Raw genomic sequence first — 23,840 nt, 5'->3', positions numbered from 1 at the left:
AGACCTTTCCTACGACAATAGAGGTATAAAAATTTGATTTTCAAATTGCTGCATTGTTGAATATAATGTTCATGACTGTGGAACTTATTACATATTTGAGCTATATGAAAGAGATTGTCTTTCCTGTGTGCAGCAAAATCGTCCTTGACTTCCCATCAAATCTGCTCTTTACAAGAGAAGTATCAAAAGACATTACCCAAATTGTATCATACAGATGAATAGTTTAATCTGTTTTGTACCGAATGTACATATAAGGCGCTTCCCCATTTTATGCAACGCTTGGCTATCTTAGTCAGTAAACTGATTCAAATGTAAATATCCATGTGAATTTCCAGGATAAGTACTAAAGTTAAAAACATCAACTAGTTAGTGCAGTTCTGCGCCAAATCTGATAATATTGAATCATCACTAAACATAGTGGGAAAATCTAGAGTTTGATGATTCACAGTATAGCCTGTTCACCATGCATAAAGCAAGATCATCATTGATGTGGTAACTTACAGAGAGAGTGAGGTTATTAAATACATACTGTAGTTCAAAGCACATGCTATCAATCTAGACATCTACAAAAAGTCAATTTATTGAATTTTTCTTGCCGATTTAATTTATCCTCCTGTTGCCCTTTTGGCAAAATATCAGTTTTTCATGAAATATTTTTAAAATCAGTCTAGAATAATTTTTATAGTCACTACTTACCAACTGGTGACATTTCAGGTACAGTTGCAACATAAGGACCATCCAAGAATTTGGGTTCATTATCGTTAATGTCCTGCACCTTGATAATGAATTCCGATTCTGGCTCCACTGGCTTCCCAGATTCTATTGCTACAGCCTGAGCACGGAGGGTGTAGAATGGCTTTTCTTCTCGGTCAAGGCTCTTAATGGCATGAATATCTCCTGTGGTGTCATCAATGGTGAAAATGGTGCCAGCTCCATCTCCTAGCAGGGTATATTTAACAGTGCCAATTCCCTTGTCCAAATCAGAATGAAGCTGTTTGCCAAGAAAAAAACAAAATCCAGGAATTAACTTGAGATGGTGAAAGAGGTCACAGTTTAATACAGAAGATAAGCAACTTTGTGGACTCTGGTATTCACCTCACCCTCAAACATCAATCAAAATTAATTATTGTACAATGTACGTTTTATGCAACATGGAATCACAGTCCAGTCTATCAAGAATGTGAGGGCCATTTTACAACTTCATTTATGAAAATTTGCAACCGAGAAATGAGGAAACTCAAGTCAAGGCTTTTCCTCATTGGTCTATGAGGAGTGGATCCATGCCAAAATTCAGGATAACCACTAAGTAAAAAAAATAATCCATTTGGAAACATTGTATGTAAATGTATTCCACATGGATATCTGCAGTTATCCTGAAAGTCTGGTATTAATCATGCTCTTGTAAAGCAACTTTGGACACCTCTGTTGTAAGTGCAATTATTCAACAACAAATATTCAAACAAGAGGATTAGTTCCCCTCTTTCGAAAGGTGCATGGTCATTCCGAGGTCTATGGAATCACTCTTCAATATACAAGACAGTCCAGAAACCTATCAAGAACTCTCAACTTAGAATCAAAGCACAGGTAAAATCTGTGTATTTTAAAACGTTACACTGTAAAACACGAGCAAGCATAGAAGATGCATTGAAATACCATTAAGTATCTATGTCTGTGAGAGATTAATTCATTGCTTACCGGTGTTGTAACAAATATTTTAATGCAAAGATGCCGTTGGACAATATCAAATGCAATGTCTGCCATTTAAAGGACACTTTTACACTAATGGTTATCAGATGTTTTTTTCAACATATCCTTGACTCCTATTTATGATTTTTCTAACTTGTGAGCCCTGTACAGCAGCCATAATCCATTAGTGGACTTGTTTATTACAAACCTCATGAAACCCAACCATGTTTGATGGTGTATATGTTTCTTTCATTCTTCAATTTAGCTTCTCCTGCTATCCCAGCTGGTGGTGTACCTACCTTTTTTCCGATGGCTTTGTTGCCTTTTCTGAGTGTTTGTGTCTGACACTTCCGTTGAAATGTATAAGGGCCTGTTTATGACTTTTGGTGGTGCAGGCGGCACGCCACTGCCTAGCCCCACACAACCAAGAGGGGGCATGGTGGTCCTGGGACGGCACTGTTGAAAGGCTCATTGTGAGCCTTAAACAGCACCGCTGCATGACCGCCAGTGCATGTTTGTGCACAGGTAGGAATGCATCATATTGTGCATTGCTTCCCACATAGGAAATGGGGGTACATAACTACAGGGGGCACAACATGTGCCCCCCTACATGCACCCCTGTGCAGAGGGGCAAGAGGGGGGTCCTTTCTCCAGAAAAGTCATAATATGCTTGACAGTGCCTCAGGGCATCACCAAGCATATTTTGGTCCCTCAGACTGCTTCAGGATCATCATGGAACAAGGTTGTCTGGGGGTTGAGGCAGTGCAATGGCGATCCGACCGATAAAGTCCTAATAGGGCAGTCGGACCGCGGGTGCGGCGGTGGCTGGACTACCACCACCACCTCGCGAGTCTGGAAGTCCGAGGACTGCCAGACTCACAATCAGTCCCTAACTGTCCAAGCCTACATGTCTCTGCACCTTTCTGCATGTCCGTATTCATAATTACCTTTTTCCATACATGACTCAGTGAGACATTGCTTGTGAATGACACACTGTGTAGCAGTTTTGGTGCCTCCCTGCTCCATTTTCCATCTTCCTCCGTCCCATTGTTGGGTCTAACTGACCTATGTCCTTGTCTCCCTGCACAAACCTTTATTTTTCTCTGACACTTCATGTCTCCCTGTCTCTGTGACCATGCCCTTGTCTCTCTGCCAAGTGTCTAAATCCCTGGCTCCCGATTCTTTGTCTGAATATGTATTTTCCTGTCCCTTTGCCGGTTTTGTTCTGTTCTCATATCTGAGTCACCTTTTCCCAATGTCTCCTTATCCAGGAGTTCATGTTTCCCTGCCCTTGTGTCTATTTATCCTGCCAGGTCTGTGTGTTCTTGTTCAATTGTCCATACCTTCTGTACATGTATCCATATTATTGTCTCCTTGTCCGACTATTCATATCTAAATCTTGTTGTTTGAGTCTGTGCCTCAATGCATTTGACCGTGTTCAAATGGTTGAAGCTCTCTGCATAGTGTCTTTATCCTAAATTTACAATCATCTATGCCATTGTTCCTCTTTCATAGACTTGTGCTTCACTGTCTTATTATGCAGCTTTTCTGATGCTAGTGTCCATGTATCTCTGTCCCACTGTTGTAGCCTCATTGTCCTACTATTGGGTTTCTCTTCCAATCCCCAACTCTCTGTATCATGGATTCAGTGTACTGCTGCCCATTATTCTCATTCTGTTTTTCTATTTTCTGGTGTCTAGGTCTCTCTTTGTGATAATGCCTGTGTCTCTGTTGCCCAGTATGCTTACCACTCTATCCCACTAAATTGTCTTTGAAACTGCAACTGTGTGACGCTTTTCCCAGTGCAAGGTCCTCGCACCCCTCGTCAACGGCAGCCTCAACGGCGATTTCGAAAGTCTGCATCGCAGCTTCACTGCTTTTCGGGACCAATGCATCACTTAGGCTGCGCCTCGCATCCTTGACACCTGACTTCACATTGCAAGCCTTGCCAACAGGATCCTCAACGTTGATGCATCAGGACCTCACACTGCAGCCTTCATGCATCTCTGAACCGACGCATCGCCACTGCTGTGCGACGCATCTTTGATGCAGATCCATGCAGTGCTATGTAACCAGGCTTTAAGGTACTTTGTTCATCGGGCCTAACTGGGTCCCTGTAGCCGACCCATGCTCCATTGCCGTCTGCCTGAACTTGTAAGTTTGTCCCGGTCCGGTACACCCAGATATCCCCAATAGCTCTTTTTGCTTCTAGTTGCTATTTTACTCATAAACGTTATAATTCAATAATTCCGGTCCTACTGGTTGGAGTTCTTTTTTATTTTGGTCTTGTTTATATATTAAAGTCTACTCTATTTTTCTAAACCTGGTGTGGGATCTGTTTGTGTGAAGTTTTTACTCTACTATAGTATGTAATTCAGGAGTCAAGTTTGATAATCAAACTTCTTTTGGCGCACACTTGGATGGCGTGGTGAGTTCCTGTTTCAGACTTTTGAAATCATTAAAAAAATGTTCTTATCTGTTTCCGGTTAAGGTTCAGAAGATGGTAATATACACCCTCATCACTTCTCAAATTGACTATGCCCATTCACTCTACTAGGGTCTTCCAGTATATCAACTTAGAAGACTCCAGCGGGTATAGAATGCTGCTACTTGGATCTTATTAAAAGTTCCTAGAGGGGATCATATCCACCAAAATCTTAAAGAGCTGTACTGGTTACCAATCAAAGAGAGGGTTTGGTTCAATGGGCTCTCGTTAGCCCATAGAACCTTCCATCAGGCAGGTCTGAGGTACCTAAACTAGGATTATCCCATACCATCCCTCAAGAACAGGGCTCTCCTCTTACTCTAGGTTAGCTGTGGTTTTGAAATTAAAAGGACAAAATGGGGTGCCACCTTTTTCTCCCTCCTTGCTGCCAGTGAAAAGAATGCCCTACCTGCTCATCTTTGGGCCATGAAGGACAAGCTTTCCTTCAAACACAATCTTAAAACCTGCCTATATGAATCGGCATATCAGTAAACTGTTTTTAGTTACCAGGGGTCAATAAGTCTATTAGCGCTGGAACACTCTGTGAGTAGCTGCGCTCTCTATAAAACCTTTGATTAATTGACTTTAATATTTGAAGTATGCTCAAATACTTTACACATTGCCTTCACGAGAGGCCCATGCAGGTAAGAGCGATGCGGCGGGGTGAGGGGGAGTCAACAGACAATGACGAGGGAAAATAAAATGTAAAAAAAGAAAAACACTTATCTTGCACTCGCCACATCGCCGGTTTTCTTTTTTTAATTTTATTTTCCCTCATAATCTGGCAATGAACCCACCAACCCGCCCCACCACTCTTACCTGCATGGGCCACTACTGATTGCCTCTAAGTTTAGACTGACTGCTCCGTGCCAGGCTACCAGAGGGTGAGCACAAGGTAATTTGGGTTTGCCTGCCTCTTATCCTAACTAGGATTGTGGTTGCTTCTTGACCAGGCCCCATATCCCAGTCAACCAACAACCCAATTTCTAACACTATAGTTATTGAAATTTAATGGCCAAATCATAATGAGGATCAACGTATCTAAAGTAATGTATGCAACAGAGGAGTGGGGCCCTGATAAAGTGCGGTGTCTCAGGAATTATGCTCCCTTTGCCTCCCCCTGTGACAGTAGTTGTGACGTATGGAAGCTAGTCTTTATCCAAGGCAGCTCCTTAACTCTGGATCTCAATGGACTACCACATGAGAGGTGAATTTAATTTGAATATTTCCAGGGAATTCTTAAGGATCTGACATTCTAATAAATATGTGTGTTCCCCTCATCTAGTTATTACTGTGCCAGGTTCTCCTCTATTACCCAATTTATTGTTGATCACAATCAGGGCTGAGAGACTCTGCAAACTTGCGCTTTTAGAAATATATAACGTAACAGGGAACAATCTGAACTTTTAATGAGATGTTGAAATAATAGTTCCTCATAACAATTCCAAGGATTAAGATTTTGCAACTTTTCATTATAAAAAGGGCCAAATGGATATTCAATTGTTTCGTTCTGATAGAATGGTACACTCCCATTTTCAATCTGATGTCTGACATTCAGTACAGGAAGAGGAGATAATATGAGACAAACAGTAGGTACTTAGAGAGGTATCTTTGTTATAAAGTAAATGCATATCTATGGAGCTTCATGGGCCCATTTGACGGTATTGATGTGTGCATATCGCCCAGCACCACCAGTAACTGTCTTAAAAATAAAAGTTTTATTTGTAGTCTTTGATGTATTGACCTCTGTGTACCTCATAATTTATGAACAGGTGTTCCAAATTGCAATGTTTTCCTTCTCAATTATACACTACATTGTCAAAATAGAAAGTTGTTGCAAGTATTTCGATTAACCCTTGTGCATCCTTGTGAATGAGAGTGATGGAAACCTGTGTACATATCCCACAGTATACTTAGCTGAGTGGCTGAGGAAAAAGCAAACCTTACAGCCAACACTTTCAACATTTTTGCAACAGGCACAAAATGTGTCTATACGTTTCACTTCAGTAGTAGCCACAGTGTAAAAATGCACACACGTTTTGACCCTGTTGACAGACTTTCACCTAACCTTTTAGTTGCTTGGCATAGTCAGCTAAGGTTTCATGCAGATCTATACAGGGCAAAACGAAGTTAAGGGTGGGAGGAAAAAAGTTGGGTTTTACCATTTTATCTTTCATAAGAAACTTTTCTCATGCTACAACCTAAACAACTGAATGGATGCACACCAAATTTGGCATGAATGTAGAACTTTACCCAACATTAAACTTTTGTTCGCTTGGTGTAAATCCATTCTGGTGATTTTAAGATCTCAGTATTTAAGAAAGTTGCCTGTGGGCTTTAAATGTTTGATACTATTCGTGCCATTTTGATTGATTGAATCCTTTTCGATTCTAGAAATAAGAAAAAACACAAAGGAATCTGATTGGTAGGGGGAATCTTTTCTCCCGTTGGCTTTTTTGGATCCGCATTTCAAGTTAAAACCATGGATCTGAGTTATCTAATCGGCTGACACAGCAGACATTGTTTTCCTGTGGCAGCTATTTCAGGACACAGGCCATGGTCCATGCATTCTACACAAAAAATCTTAAAATTAAAAGCCAATATAAGGGGGAAGGGTGGGCATACCCTGACCCCTAGGCCAAAGCAAGGACCCTGAAATGGTGTTGATCCGCTTCACCTTTTAGGGAGCCACAAGTCGCTAAAAACCTAAAATGGTGGCTGTGTCCACGATAGCAACAGAGGTACAATGAACCCTGGCAGACATAGGTAGCATGGATGCACAGAGCCTGAAAATTACCATGGATGCAGGGCACGCTTCATGTCACGCTTCACTAACCCATGCATTACCGAAAGAGGAATCATTAAAATAGATTGGCTAATCACCCAAAAGGAGATGTAAAGGTCGGTTTGCCCTGTATTCATGATACCTGGGTATGAAGCATGCCTGGATTTGAGCTTTCTAATATGGATCCATGAATCCAAGTTTCTTTAAAAGAAACAAAACACAACCTGGCCAAAGGCCAAGTCATAGACCTATGTGCTGGTAGGCTTCGCCCTCTGTGTCGGCTGGGCACAGGGCCTGCCCAAAGTCTGTGCACAGTGCCTTGAGGTCTATGAGGTCAACCCCCACTGTGCAAAGCTGAAAGCTATTTGAAGCAGGGGCTGGATTCCTCCAATGGGTTGGGAGTAGGGACTAGCCAGAGCCCAGGCCATGCGCCCATCCCTCACTGTGCACAGCCTTTGGACTTACTCCATATAGTCGGGCTGTTCGTGGCATGTTGGACATAGGGCCTGGATTCTGGCGAGTCCCTCCGATCAAACCCAGCTGTTCTGGCTGAGTGTAGCAGAGGTTGAGCCCAAGTGGCGGGTTAGCACTGGACCTGGCCAGAGCTTACACTCTGGGACCAACCCACATTGTGCAAAGCCAAAAGAAGTGTGGAAGGAATCAGGGATATCTGCAGCACATGGACTTCAGGGGCAGAGGGAACAGTGTGTGCCCATCTCATCAGGAGCGGCCAGCCCCTACGGTGCTTCTCTCCTTGGGTGGCACTATGGATTGGCTGGCCCTCATCATGCCTTTTTCTGCAATGATTCCTGATTGATGGGGACAGTTAGGGAGCTAGTGCCTCCAGTCATAAAGAAAGTTCATTGGAAACAGGGCCGGATGGGGAACAGCAACCAGCCGTGTCAGATTGCTGCTGGAGTGGCCCTGGGGGACGGGGGGGATGCTAGTAAGAAGCACTGCTCCCGCTTTTGTTGCAGAGGGCCGATATTGCAGAACTGCTGCAAAACCGGCCCCCAATGACAAAACCGGCTCCAAGGCCACAAAACCAGGCCCCACCCTTCCCGCCCTCCGGGGAAACGCCTGGTGCCTGTACGGCCAGTCCGGCCTTGATTGGAAGTTTTCAGATGCAAGTCAGGAGAGGGGCACCCAAGGTTGATTCAGACAGCAGAGCTAGAGATTTTTCCTTTCATTCCAGTCTCCTCCTCTCGCTCTCCCTGTGTAGGAGGTTATAAATGGGGGTGGGGGATTCTGTCATTGGTGGGACCTCCACTCAAGCAACTATTGACACATTAACTCTCAACCTAAAACCTACACTTTTAGGGTTCAACCCACAGACCTTTCTACCCCTACAAAGTATGCTGGCAGATTTTCCTAATGGCAGAGGTCTCCTACATATGATTTGGTCACCTCTGCTGTGTTAACAGGAGAATGTTGCTATCAGCTTCTAAAATTCACTTCCAAACCCCCTTCACGCAGCAGAAGGTACACCCTTCTGGAATGGGCCTTTGATCTGCCAGCTGGGGAGCAAAAAAATGACCTCCACCCAATGAGATAGACAAAGAACAAGTTTCATTAATATGTAACTCAGTAAAATATATTTCTTAAAGAAGCTTGCGAAGGGATCCTGTTAGCGTGAAACTAACATTATATCTGGATTCTGGACCCACTCCTTTGTGCACACGGAGCTCTTTCTGGTCCACATGCCACGTGACAATGAATCATTACACCTAAACTAGTTGAATAATAAAGTTGTAGTGATCAGGTCCACTAGGTTGTGATGATTTAAATAGGTTTATTTCAAGTTGGCAAAAGATCACAGGTAGAAAAGAACAGGACCAGATGAGGATCAGTTCAGGTCCAGAGGGAGACCCCACCAGGAGCAGCCACCAAGCTGCTCAGCCCACTCAACTGTGTCTTCTCTGGCTGAATCATAACATTATAAACAACATCATCAAAGTAACATTCCATTGGTGGTAAATAGCATTGCATTACTAAAGTCAGGATATAACATAAGTATACAATTAAAACACTGCAGTTTTGCTGTTTTACTTTACCCAAAAAAAAAGATGCTTCGGTTTTAGAATCCAAGTGAATTGTAAGGCCTCAGCGTCACTGTATGCTAGCCCACATATACCTTATGCTGGGACTCATCTCCCAGCTGGGTTACCTGTGTGAAGTTGACAGACTGATTTCAGATTGCAGCTTTTCCTGCTCAGCCCTCATGTTAGAGATGCTGCAAGCAGCCTTCCCTGAGTTACATTACCTTAACCCGAGCAGACCTTTCACCACAAGGTGAGCTCCGTGTTCACAGCTCAGATATGAATTTCCATGGAGCACCCCAGAGGGTGAGACCTCAAAAGCCTTGGATCTCAAAGAACAAAAACTACGAGTTGCCATTGGTAAAACTCACATCTCTACAATTACACTGAGCGTGATCTCTTTTTCTCATGTGGCATATGGGTTCGATAGCTGTCACAGACCTCTGGGGACTCTTAAACCATGGGCAAGATTACAGACGGGCTGCACAGCTCCGGTTACCAGCGGTGAGCAACGCTCGGAACAGAACAGTAGGAACCCTCCATTATGCTGATACTTACATTTGTAACATTAAATACTGGTCAGCAAATGTAAAGCACGAATGCCATCCTTTCTGCCTGCACTTTGGAGGACCTGGCCTGGCAGTTCGGGCTGGAATGGTCAAGACTGATTTGCATATGGCAGGGTCCAAACTGGAACGGCATGGTGAGCAAAAAAACGATGGATTTAAGCCCAGATCTCTGTACTGGGGTGAATGTATGACATTGTTCTGCATTCTGTCCATCAATAGTTCTTTTTGCATTTGTCACAATGAGTGGGATGGGTATGCTCAGACGTAAGTCCTGTGCTCTCCATGCCACTGGAGTCAAGCTATCCTGGCTGAAGAGGGGTGAAACCCCGAAACCAGTCCTAGGATGCTTGTTTCCAGTACAGGGAAGACCTAGCCTGGCAGTGCGGGCTGGACTGTTCCCATTTGCACAGGGTCAAGACTGATTTGCATATGGCTGGGTCCAAACTGGAATGGTATGGTGAGCAAAAAAACGATGGATTTAAGCCCAGATCTCTGTACTGGGGTGGATGTATGACATTGTTCTGCATTCTGTCCTGTGTTTAAACAGCAGTTTTGGTATAAAATGAGCACAAATATTTTGTTATTAAAGAATTCTTCTGGAATACTGTATTCAATGTGAAGAAATAGGTATGCAAGGTCATTTTCATGTTATTCAAAGATGATTGGCTTAGCTCATTGTCTGTCAAACGGGTCCACAGAAAAACCTACCTATTTGCTTGCTGTTTTGTTGCAGCATCCTCGTCTCAGGCGGACTGCCTATACAAAGGGATGTGGAGGAGGTACCGTTTGACCTATGCTCCTGCCTGCTGCACACATCCTCGAGATTGAAGGGTTTTTCGTTTTAAAGCCTCTGTCCACTGAATAATATCCCCGCTTCCAAGGTTCTTAACTGCTCTCCCCAAAATGAAGGATTGCAGTGATGAAAGCGTGCCTCATATATGTTTAATCACCGTGGGGCCGCTTGAATTTTAGTGTGTTGGGTTTTCAGATTGGTCAGACATGGGGAATGATGAAGCAAAGCTCAGCGGCATAATTCAGTCACCTCGGGGGCCTCTCTTCTCGCAGCAGGAGAGGAACCTTTCACTGACCGTTTAAATATTTTACAAGACCACGGAAATTTATCACCCAGGAAAAATCATTTCATCAATATTACATAAAACAAAACTGCTTTCAATAAAAATAAAATCCCTGCCAGCGCTTCTTTTCGATTTCTGTAATGATGCTTTCCAAAGCATATCCGAATGAAAGCGATGGCTTTTTAAAAAAAAATATCCTTTCTGAGTGGACTTCTTCCCCTAGTCATGCTAAAAGAAGTAGTGTAATGCTTGGCAGACACCATCCCTAAGCACCACAATGGAGCCAGGGATTTTGAGAACTGACTTTAAACATTTTCAAATTACTGTGCCATTTCTTAAATGTTTTTCACTTTGGGTTATTACTAGATGGTGAAAGAGCCCTTTTAATAAAATATCTCCTGTTCCAGGCTTGGATTGTATACAAAGAATAAATAAAGTTTTCATAACTTTAAAAAAGGTTTAACCTTTGTTTTTTTCATCGAATTTCAATGGTTTTTAGTTTTTGTCAACTTGTCTTTGAAATCATAGGAGTTACTGTCATTGTGTGGAGTGTCACTAAGTGGAGTGTGGTATGGTAGAATGGAAGAGAATGCCATACAGTGTACTGACATAGAGTATAGTGTTGTACAGTGGAGTAGTGTGAAGTGGAGTAGAGTAAAATGTGGTACAGTGGAGTGGCATACAGTGGAATGGTGTACAGTAGAATGGTGTACAGTAGAGGAGCATAGAGTGGAATGTTGTACAGTGTAGCGGGGTACAGTGGAGTGAGGTAGAGTTGAGCGTCATAGAGCAGATTGGAGTAGAGTGGACTATCATGGAGTAGAGTAAAGTGGGGTAGAGTGGAGTGGTGTAGCGTACGGTGGAGCAAATTGTTATGTAATGTAATGGCATGTTGTATAGTACGGTGGCGTGGAGCGCACTAGAGAGGACAGGTGTAGTGCAGAATTTAGTAAATTGTACAGTACAGTGGAGTGGTGTGTCAGAGTGTTGGGAAGTCTTGTAGAGTGGAGTAGATGTACACTGCATACAGTGGAGTAGAGGGTTGTACAGTGCAGTGTTGGGGTATTGAGTGGAGTACAGTGTTCTATAGTGGCACAGAGTGTAGTAGAGTTTTGTAGAGTGGAGTTGCAGAGAGTCGAGTACAGTGTTACAGTGGGGCAGTGTAGAGGAGATTATTGTACAGTGCCGTAGAGTGGGGTAAAATGTTGTGCAGTTGAGAAAAGTGTAGTGTAGTCCAGTACAGTGGTGTAGTATAGAGGGAAGATGCGTGTTCTAGAGTAGAGTGCCATGGAATCGAGTAGAGTGGAGATGCATAGTATACAGTGGAGTGAAGTGTTGTAGATTGGAGTGGTGTGTGGTGCAGTGAACTGGACTGCTGTGCTGTAGAGTTCCGAGAAATGTTGTAAGGTGGAGTAGAGTAGAGTGTCATTGAGTGGATAAAAGTGTTGTACATTGGAGTGGCGTATCGTGAAGTGGAGTGGTGTAGAGTGGAGTGGCGTACAGTGCAATAGCATAAAGTGGAGTAGTTTACAGTGGAGATGCATAGAGTGGAATGGCAGAGTAGAGTTGCATAGAGTGGAGTGGGGTAAAGTGGTGTTATGTACACAGGAACAACATATATTACTGTGTCATATAGAGGAGTGGCATGCAGGAGCATGTTGTTGACTGCAGTGGCATTGTCATGGAGTGTAGTAGCGTACAGTGGAATAGAATGCAGTGGAATGCTGGTGAGACAAGTAACATAGTGTGGAGTGAGCTAGAGTGAAGTGGTATACATTGGAATGGTGCAGAGTGGAGTGGCATGTAGGAGAGTGGCATAGAGTAGCAAAGAGTGGAGTGAAGTGGTGCATAGTGGAATAGCATACAGTGCAGTGGCATAGAGGGAAGTGGCATAGAGTGGCTTACAGTGGAATAGCGTACACTATAATAGCATACACTTAAATAGTATACAGTGGTATAGCGTACAATGGAGTGATGTACAGAAGAGTGGCATACACTGGAGTGCTATAGAGTGGAGTGGTGCAGACTGGAACAGTGTACTGTAGTGTGGCATAGATTGGACTGGAGTACAGTGAAGTGGCATAGAGTGAAGTGGGTATAGTGGAGTAGCGTACAGTGGAATAGCATACAATGTAGGGGATACACTGAAGTCAGATACAGTTGAGTGGGATAGAGTTGAATAGGGTAGAGTTGAGTGGCATAGAGTGTAGTTGTGTACAGTAGAAAAGAGTATAGTGGAGCGGCGTAAAATTGAGTGGGGTGCAGTTAAGTGGAGTAGAGTTGAGTGGTGTACAGTGGAGTGGCGTACAGTAGAATAGTGTAGAGTGGTTTGTTGAATAGTGGAGTGGCATAGAGTGAAATGGCATGCAGTAGGATAGCGTACAGTGGAGTGGTGAAGAGGGTAGTGGTGTTGAGTGTAGGGTGGTAGAGTGAAATAGCATACAGTGGTTTAGTGAAGAATGCAGTGGCATAGCGTGGAGTGGCCTACAGTGGAGTGAGGTACAGTGTAGTGGTATATAGTATAGTAGTGTAGAGTGAAGCTAGTAGAGTGAAAGAGTGTATAGTGGAGTGTCATAAAGGGAAGTGTCTTAGAGTGTAGTGGTGTTGAGTGGAATATCATATAGTGCAGTTGTGAGAGTGGAGTAGTGTGGATTGGACTAGCATGGAGTGGAGTAGTGTAGACTGGATTGGCTTACAGTGGAGTGGCATAGAGTGAAGTGGCGTACAGTTGAGTGGCTTACAGTGGAGTAACATAGATTAGAGTGCCAAAGAGTGGAGTAGCGCATAGTGGAGTGTTGTAAAGCGGACTGGCGTAGAGTGGCATGAGGTACAGTGTAGTAACGTACATTGGAATAGCAATGAGTGGAGTGGTGTAAACTGGAGTGGCATACAGTGGAATAACATATACTGGAGTGGGGTAGAGTGTAGTGGCATGGAGTGGAAAGGTGTACAGTGGGGTAGGATAAAGTGGAGTGGCATATAGTGGAGTAGTGTAGAGTACAGTGGTTTATAGTAGAGTGAGGTACACTGTAGAGGCATACAGTGGAATAGTGTAGACTTATGTGGCGCATTGTAATGGCATTGAGTGTAGTGGCGTAGAGTGGTGTAATCTAGAATAGAATACTGTACAGTGGAGTGGAGCAGGGTTAAGTGTTGGGAGGTTGACTGTAGTGGGGTACAGTGCAATAGCGTACTGTGGAGAGGCATGGAGTGGAGTGTTGTAGAGTGTAGCAGCATACCGTGGAATAGCGTAGAGTGTCGTGGCATAGAGTGGAATGGTGTAGAGTGAAGTGGCATACAGTGCAGCAGTGGACAGTAGAGTGGTGTAGAGTGGAATAACATTGAGTGTTACTGATGTACAGTGGAGAGACGTGGAGCAGAGTGGCATATAGTGGAAAATTATAGAATGGAGTGTTGTACAGTGGAAGTGCATTGAGTGTAATTCGATAGAGTTGATTAGTATAGAGTGGAGTGGTGTAGACCTGCCTACAATGGAGTTATGAACAATGTAATAGCTTACTGTGGATTGTCATACAGTGGACTGGCATATTGTGGATGAGCATACAGTGGAGTGATGTAAAGTGCAATGGCATAGAGTGCAGATGTCTACACTGAAGTGGCATACAGTTGAGTGAAACAGAGTGGAGTAGCGTAGAGCATAGTGTCGTAGAGTGGAGTTGCTCATAGTGTAATAATGTACAGTGGAGTAGCATAGAGGGGAATAGAAGGTGGTAGAATGTAGTGGCATAGAGTGTAGTTCAGTGGAGTGCAGTGTCATATAGTTCAGTGTTGTTAGGTGAACTGTCATACAGTAGGATGACCCTTGAAAAGAGCGCACCAAGCAAACTAATGTCCCAGGGCCAGCAAGGAAAACAGGAGGGGCTAGAAAGAGTCCATTAAGCAGTCCCCATGGGATAGGGCACAGGTGTGCAGCACTGCATCGGTAGACCTTCTTCCCCTGCCCGGTCCTCTGATAGACACTCCCAAACTGCTGTGTCCCAATCACTCTTGCCTCTGGGACAGGGGGACAGGGGACATTCAGGGTCTCTGTGATGCAAGGGGGTACCTAGTAAGCCCACTTGAAATGCTGTTGCACTTCCAGGCCAGTTACCCCACGGCCGACCATGGCTTTCATCCACACTGGCCCTCTGGCGGTGCAGTTTCAGGCTGATCCCTGTACCTCACTCACTTTTGTGTTGTGTATGCTGATCGGGCTGGGCCCCCGTGGTTCAACAAGGCTGAAGTGCGTGTTCCTGGAATGGACTGCCACTTCGTTGTTCCAGGCCCCGCTTCTCTGTACAAAGTGCGGCTCACACTGTACGTTGGGTGTGGCCTTGATTTAGCAGTTGCACCGCTCCCACTGCTTTATTTGGGGATGCAGAGCTGATCAGGGTGTTGGAATAGAGTGTCAGCCTGTGCAGGGAGCTGCCACACCACCAAGTAAGTCGAACCCAGTGTCTCCAAGTGAGGCCTCAGCCCATGTTGTTGTCCGGGCTCAGCCCCGAGATGGCCACCGTGACTCTGCAGCTCTCTTGGGGTAGGTTCCTCAAGTCACAGTGTGACGGTAAAGGACGTAGTTGGGGGCCCCAGGGCGTTGATTCACTACAGTAGCTGGGGGACAGGGGGGTATTATTTTCCTGATGATTTAAGCACATTTAGAGGGGGCATTGGGGCAGCACAGGGCAAGCTCAGGGGAGATGTGTCTTGCCGGGTCTCCTCCCTGGCCATGCCCTGGGTACTTTTTCTAAGTTATAAGCCCTCAAAACGTAGTGATAGCTGTCACAGCGGTACTTTTGCAGAATTTCACAAATGTTTGTGAAACTACTGCGGTACATGGCCTGTAAACTAATTTAAAAAGATATAATTAAATGTCCCTACTTATTACCATTTTAATAAAGTGGTAAGAGGTAGGGCCCCACTATTACCTATGTCTAAGTCCCTAATACTGAACGCAGCCAAAGTTTAGTAAGAACAATATGGCTGCCTTTTTTTATTCTCTAAAAATAGACATTACCCAATTATATACTGTCTTATCATCGCCATGTGCCACGGTATACTGCAAAGTTAGCACGGTATACCATGGTCCAAAATAAAACTATGGCTAGCTGTATTATTGGATTGTGGTACCCTTGCATTACTCTTGATGTAGAATGGACAGTAAAATACTTAAATCAGATATACAAAGGAGTGCAAGGCCACCATGCATGGCCCTGTGTTGTTTAGCAAATCTGGAGAAACGCAAGGCAGCGCAATTCGCTGTTTTGTGTTACTCTGCACAAATGAATCTACATTGCTGTTAAATTTCACATACATCCATATGCTACGCCACTCTAGCCATTCCACTATATACTATTCCACTCTATGTCACTTAACTCAATTCTATGCCTCTCCACATAACGAGACTCAGCTCTGTGCCACTCCAATCTACGCTATTACATAGTCACAATTCCACTGTATACCACTCCAGTCTATATCACTCCACTTTACACCACTCCACTAGATGCTACTCCACTATACGCTATTCCACTCTATGCCTTTCTACTGTACGCCACTAAACTTTATTCTACTCCACTGTATGCCTGTATGGTCACCCCCTCACTTTTTGCTCCAGTGCTGATGGTTATGACACAGAGAGTGCACTGGAGTCTGCTGCCCAGGCCACAGCACCAGTTCTCTCCCCCTAAAACTGTTATGTGTAAATTGGCAACCCTAATTTTACCCCCTTATAAGTCCATAGTATCTGGTACCAGAGGTACCCAGGACATGGCTGGTCAAGTGTCCCAGTTGCCAGCAGCACTGGTTGTGCAACCCTGAGTTGTCCAAGTAAATAACATACAGCAGACGTGTCATCGCAGACTGCAGTAGCAGTGAAAACTGCTTGAATTCATCCCTGACTTTACCACATTTGGCAGAGTGAGGGAACTGCCTTTAATATTTATCAGTCACCCATAAGGAAGGCCACGTAAAGCCCAGGAAGTAAAGTGCAGTATATTAGAGGTGCAGATTGTAAGTGCAAGTTAATAGGTCCCCACAGTGCCCTTTGCCATTAAAGGACACTATTAGTGATAGACAGTCCATAAGATAATAGGGGCTGGCACCCGGGCAAACCAGAGATTGGCAACTCCATTATGGCACCACCTAAATATTTCATGTTTGGTTTCAAACAACAAACCTTCTCACTCCTTACACAAATCTCATATTGAGGGCGATGTTGCATGCACCTGGATGGCTACCTCAGAGGTTGCCCATCTGGCTGCCGCAGCTTCCCTGTGCTCTGGCTTGCAGCCCGCACTTGCTGACACAAAGAGGGAATCTGACCTCCTGCCTTGCAGAGTGATTATTCCCCGGATTCAGGAACAAAGACCTGAGCAGGAAGGAAGTCCCACCTCCTCCTTCCAAGAAAGATTAGTGAAGTGGCACATCAAGGCGGTGAGCTTCAAAGGCTGCACCACCTCCAATATGCATCAGGGCTGACTTGCAGAGGAGAAAACAGCCCTCTACCCGCCCCAGGCACACTTGCACCCAGGCACATGGGAAATTAGGTATGCAAGAAGGTGTACACCCCGAGAGGCTAGCCACTCCTCCAGGGTTGGAAGCCCAATCTGTACACTGAAAGAAGGGTTCCATCATTTTTAGAAGTGGCAGAATAAAGGTTTCTGGATAAAAAAAGGCAACCTACACCCCAGATGTGGTCACATCAGAGGCAGATTAGCCGCTGGGATAAGGAGCACATTGGCCACTTGCACCCACATCCCTAACACTCATAAATCTAGGATTTAAGGGCTATTCCTGACACCAGAACCTCAGCTCTGAACAACCTGCATCAAAGAAGACAAAAGAAAAGACCTGTGCCTGCAACTAGAGGACTTGCACAAAGGAAAAGAAGGACACTCTACACCTGTACCAACGGTCCTGGAACTGCCTGATCAAGACTCTTCTTAGGCTAACTCTTTTCAACTAGACAGAGGGACCCATGTGCAAGCCTGAAGCACCCTCACACTCACTTGGAATAGTGGCACTAGTACCCTGCAGACTGCAGGTAAAACAACACTCAGATCGGATGAATCGCTGGCAATCAAGCCCTCCATGGGATAGCCCATATCCAGATGGTCTAGTGCATTGTGTGAACTGCACTCCTGTCTTCCACGAAGTTACAGGCAGCTACCGCATTCCTTGAGACCACAGGATGTCAAAGTACATTTTTCCAAGGATTACCGCTGCCAAGATTTGTTGGCCGCCAATCCTGCACCCAACCCCTGCACTGGATGTTTCACCCAGAAGGAACTCCATCCAACCTTCGACTGACATCTGCAAACACCCTGTTGTTATGTTTTGCATCTTGTTTCTCATTGCACCATGCAGGCAGTAAAAACAGCTGTCCTGCGACTCTAGTTCAGCACCAGGGGCAGCCAGTGCAACTCTGCACCCGTGCTCAATAGGCCAGATAAAATTGAACTGACTGTCATGACCTGGAACTGGATCACCTTTACCCTGCACGAAAACAATGCAACTTGACCTCCAAGTGACCTACTGTCACTTGGGGGTTTTCCCATTGACCGTAATGTTAATCTTTCACTGTATTATTTTGCACTGATTTTCTATTGCTTCTAACATCTATAACTCAGGCTATTCTATTCATTTTAGTGTCTAAATTAAGATAAAAATACACTCTGTACGTATAAATTGGTGTTGAATTACTTATCGCCCAGGTTGGAACTCTGAAATGCTTAACATGTTCCTCTAGTAAAGCCTGACTGCTCTTTGCCACACCACCCAAACTGAGCTAAGGATTTATTAGTGTGAATCCAAGGACCATTTTTGGGGTTTGCGATAATATTGCATGGTGAAGCCTAACCAGTATCACCACATAATACTCCACCTTCCTACATACACCACAGAGTATTAAAAAGAATCAACTAAGAAAAGTGTCCACTCTGCAACAGTTGTCAAAAATACACTATTTGAAAAAAAAGAACTAAGATCCAAAGGTGCCAAAGATCATTCTACTTGCACCCTTCATACAGTGGTGAAAACTATACAGATATCCCATCTCCCGAAGCAAGACAAGCACATGTACATAGGTTAATACCTGGTGCACGTAGTCCTCTATGTTAGGTAGAAATGGTCATGCTGACACAATTCTCTCTAATAGCACAAGGCTGCTTACAAAAGATAATATATACGATGTATAATCTTTCTCCTGTTGGGATTTGTTTCTGCAGAATCAAAAAACGTATGTGGAACATAATGAACACAAGTCAACTAACACCTGCACACAGAGTTACTCTTGAATACAAAGATTTATAATGTGTTCAATACCTTAGCACTTCTACGATGCATTCGGAGCACATGTGTTTTGTAAACAATTACATCCATTAGCTGGACTCAAGCTGTAACAATTTAGGTAGAGAAGTAATATGGTGCTTACCTGCCACTACGTAAAGTATAAAACAAACTAACACACACTCATTGGATGATGTAATTTGAGAAGTCAACAGTGATGTCTTAGAACGTGTAATGAGTGATGTCACATGTGAGGTCATAAGCACTGCATGGTGGGGGCGCAAGTTATAGTTAGTGTTGCTAACTATAAGTTGTACATTTCTGTAGTTTTTTTTTACTTCAAAATGTTGATGTTCTCATTGGCAACTATAGAGTTACTTTAACCTTTGTTTTTTTCAGTGAATTTCTAGGGCATATTTAACAAAAAGTTATACTTAATTATGATATGTAAATCCAACCCCGCCGGGCATGGCCGCCACCTCACTTGCCACACTACATTAACTATAACTCACTCCTTCTCCACACACTAGCTACACCCTTAGACATTATGTATGTTATAGCATGTGAAATAATTGCAATAATAATAACATTTATGACATCAGAAACTATATTATTTGGCAGAATACAGTGCATGGTCCAGTGGCGAGTTATAGTTAATGTAGTTTGGTGAGTGAGGTGACAAAACACCTTCAGAGTTGAAAATCCTGCATCATCAATCCGAAACTTTGGGCGTTATCATGCAGAAAGAAATTTCCCTACAAAGAGAATTTAAAGGGGAACTAGATTTGAAGTGGCAAACACGTCTAAATGAGATGGTGTTTTTTCAGAGAGGTTAAGTCAATCTAGGCAGTGATCCATGAGAAAAATTAAACAATGTAGACCAGGCATGAGAAATTAAAAGGATGGATTTGGTCCACAAGGCTTGTACACTCAGCGTTATCAGTTTCACTCCTCCATTGTGCCACTGGGTACAATTTTTCCACATGGTCCCTCCAGATAGATTCAGACTCATTTCTTGTACTGCTGAGTGTAGCAGCTTTCAAAAACTAAAAATGTGGAAACACACAGATACATTATTTTAATTTGGGTGTTGTTTTTGAAATATGCCTGAGTACCATTCAAACGTGAGAGAGAGACTTGCAATCCCTAAAATCATGTAGTTTCTCAGTAAGTTCAAAGCATAATTGAGATACAATTCCATGTATATTGCTTAATTTTTTACTTATGTAGTGTATCACACAAACAACTACACGCCATAAACTGCTTTGCACACCAATTTTTTTCTTTATGCTCATTAGGAGGTTAGTGGTAAACAACATGTGTGATGCAAATTACCACGTAAGTGACGCGGTAAAATCTTATCACTGCATGTAAGGATCATTCTCTTTACCATTTGAAAAAGACTAGTGTTAAATGCCCAGGCAAATTATGCAAAGCACTCAGTATCGTTGTTAATATGCGTCATGCCTCATTTTAACCCGACACCCCCATAAATCGGGAGACAAAGCACAGAAAAACCAACATATTTAGATTATTGAGGTCCTTTTCACAAAGGCATTTTGTTATATGCAAAGTAGTACTCCAGTAGTATTTTTTTCAAGTACTCTTACAGCCTTTTTTGCATTGATCACAAACCATCCAAAAATGGGAATAGATTAGATAGGGAATATTCATATACAATTTGGTCAAATGGAAAGGTTTGTGCCCTCTGCATTCTTTTACTGATAGTAATTTAGACAGTTCGAGACTGATTCTCAAAGGAATGTAAGAGTACATCAAAGAATATTCCGAAAGTGTTGCCTCCCATACTCATAAATGCTTTTCTGATTCAGCCCCTTGACTTTACTTCCCAATTTAGTGCAGGGTCAGATGAGCACAATATTATTCCTTTTAACTTTGAGATCTTGGGCCTTCCACATTATTTCAGTATACCATATGTTACATAGTCTTTGACCTACAAAATGAGTCTTTTTGCAAAGGGCTAATGAGTGGTCTAACCTGCAGCAATATAACCCACAGAACTACTGTATCAGTAATTGGTAGTCAGCTGCTGGTTCAGAGCTCCAGGCCACGCCATCATAGGTTTAGATGGCCTGATGTTTTTTTCTGTTATTATTAATAGTAGGGTATCAGAAATATCATTTTTTTAAATGTTATTTTATTGCCTATATTCTGATAGTTGGCTATGGCAAATTAAAGCGATACATTTTAAAACCATACTCCTTAACAAACAGCACATCCACAATGCAACATTTAGTTAAATGCAATTTGCCATTTTTTTTATACATAAATAAATTAAAAACTGATAGCACAATCTCATGTTTAAAAACTACAATATACAAAAAATATTAGTCAATTAAGAAAGTTTAAGTGATCGATCAAGCGGGAGACCAAGAAAAAGTGCATCTCAAAATGGGTTTGCCCATGCAATTCCCCATACGAATTTTAATTAATAACAAGTCGCTAGGGAGATGGGAATTTCAGTTGGTTGGTAATTGGCAACCTGGGGTCACTTCACCTTGCTACTGCAGGGTTCTGCACCAGCCTATACATTCAATTCAACATTTGAAAGTACTATTCCCTGTTTAGGTACAGTTGAGGCACTTAGGTGATGGGCTGCTTAGCATGAGTCAACATCTCAGCTTGGTGCAAGAGTAGGCTGCATTTTGACTGTATATTGCTGTGTTTGGGCTAGGAATGCCATATTGCTATGTGCCAGCAGAACACCAAGTTTCCAATATTACTCTCTAATGTAGAGGCTGGTGGGTAGATTACTGTGCCACAAACTGGGAGGAGTTCCCTGTTGTCTGATGGTCCACCTGTTCTATTTAGGGTTGGGTTGACCTTCACGCCTCTGAAAGTGGTGCCACTGCCAGCTCCAATGTTGGCAACGTTAGACTGATGGATGTGACAGAGTTTGGACTGTTGATCTAAGTACTTCAGACTGTTCGCCCAATTTGAAGCGGATTGTTTTTTTAGTCTGTTTGGGACAATCAAGGAAAGAATGATAGTTCCAAAAAGAAAAATAAAAAAATGACCCCCACAACCTGGTGAAAAACTCCAAGGGTGTCAGAATCATTATTTTTGTGTTAAAAGAGGCAAACTTATTGCTTCAGGAGGTGTGGTGGCAGCAGATTTCTAAATGCACTGAAACTTTTGCCAGGTAGGCCGAGAACTCTAAATGTAATAGGTGAAAGTGTGCCTTGTCAGAAAAGGTTAATACCAATGCCAATTCCTCCCATACGTTTGCCAGCCCACCAGCTAAACCCTAAATGAGGGCCTTTGACTTTTGCTCAACATATCAGTGAACCGTGTGAGGTGTGCTCATTTGCATTAAATTAAATCATTTGGATTTACAGATCAGGCACCACTGACTTTTGAGATAAAAGAACTAGAAAGATCATATTCTGTGGATCTCTGAATTCTGGTTAGGGAATAGGGAGCATGAAATGGTATAGATCATCACAATTCTGATTGATTAGCACTGGCTTTTTTTTTATTTTGTAAGCTTTGACTTTCACAATTCTGACTGCGTTTGTTCTCCATTGGGTTTTTCTGGAGGTTCAGTTGCACAAAGTAACCATGTCGATTTAGAATGTGTAGGCCATAAAGTACAATACCCTAGCATATCTTGCTCATAAACTCATTAAAGGTTTACTAAGAGTGCGGGTCTGACACATCATCATTACACACTGAACATGATTGATTCATTTGTTTCACTTTCTCTTTATGTAGCACTTGAATATTTTTAAATCCCCATAATGTCAGTGAGGTATTGCCATTGGCCATAATGCCCACTACGAAAAGTGTTCCAGCACCACATATTGTGTATGCATGCAGCCAGCACATGATGTCTGTTTTCGAGATAAATTATGTGTGGCTCTCTATTCCTCTTTTCAATTATTTTTTTTCCATAGTTATGCTGTCTACAATGTTTTTTTTTTCATTTTCACAGCACCTTTGAAATGGTTATTTGTAGAATGGAGGGTGTAATTTTTCACAGGATACATTTGTGCTTTTTTCAGTTATTTCACAGGATATGGATCACCATTCGAGCTCAGGAAACCATCAGCTCAGAAAACCACAATTGTGAGAATGCTGTTGTCTACTGACTCTTCTTTACTACTCGTCTCAGGCTCCAAGTATCAGGCAAGGAGGAATTATTTGTGGAGATTCTGTGCATCCAAAATTTCCATTGTCCGCGGTAGTCTCCACCCCCAATTCCTGCTAATATAAGTTAAACTGTGAGAAAAGAGGGTTGTTGGTTGACTGGGGTGTATACCCTACCCAAGCAACAGCCTCAATCCCTGCCAAAGTGAACCACTAAAGTCACTAAATTGACCTGTGCCCTGGTAGCTTAGCACAAAAGCAGTCCCTTTAGTTTAGAGGCAATTTAGAAAATATTTATGCAGCACACAAACAGTAATAAAGTGAAAACTTCACACAAGAGAAATTCCAGAGTAAATTTTAGAAAATGATTTGATACCAATATGGAAAAAATTCCAGTTAGCAGAACCAGACTGGAGAGGTACCACTTGGAGGGTCATGACAGGTTTAAGATGGTTGGTGCTTTTTCTTGCCCTAAGGAATCCAGCCAGCTATCCCTTGAAGTCACTCTGGTATTCCTGGGTTCAAGCAGTGGAACAGGGCTCAAGCAACAGGGCATGCTTCAGGCAGAAGATCACTCCTTCCAGGTGCAGGAAAGCAGCCTTCTTAGGTAGACAGCAGACCACAGCAGCAGGCAGTCCTTTGAGAGTACTTCTGCAGTTTCAGAAAGCGAACTGAAGAGTGGGTCTGAGGATCTGACTTTTGTACCAGGAGCCTTCTTTGAAGTAGGGGAAGTTTCTACAGATTCCCTTTGAAGCGCTTTGAATTTTCTGATTTCCTGCCTAGGGTCCAGCCTGGGAGCAGGCACAA

The 23,840-nt window shown here is 43.1% G+C and overlaps 1 protein-coding gene across 1 annotated transcript in view; it reads right to left on the bottom strand.

Moving 5' to 3' along the window:
* The window catches only part of CDH12 (cadherin 12), a 2,012,840-nt gene that overhangs the window by 795,842 nt on the left and 1,193,158 nt on the right, over positions 1-23,840 (bottom strand). Inside the window, exon 5 of the mRNA XM_085606875.1 lies at positions 697-991. Within this exon, the coding sequence (XP_085463001.1) occupies positions 697-991 (295 nt within the window). The remainder of the gene's footprint in view (positions 1-696; positions 992-23,840) is intronic.

Source organism: Triturus cristatus, chromosome 5_2 (genome assembly GCF_964204655.1).
Source record: "Triturus cristatus chromosome 5_2, aTriCri1.1, whole genome shotgun sequence".
In the NCBI taxonomy this organism is placed as follows: domain Eukaryota; kingdom Metazoa; phylum Chordata; class Amphibia; order Caudata; family Salamandridae; genus Triturus; species Triturus cristatus.
Note: the sequence above shows the minus strand (reverse complement) of the source record. Positions and strands in the feature narration are given on the sequence as shown.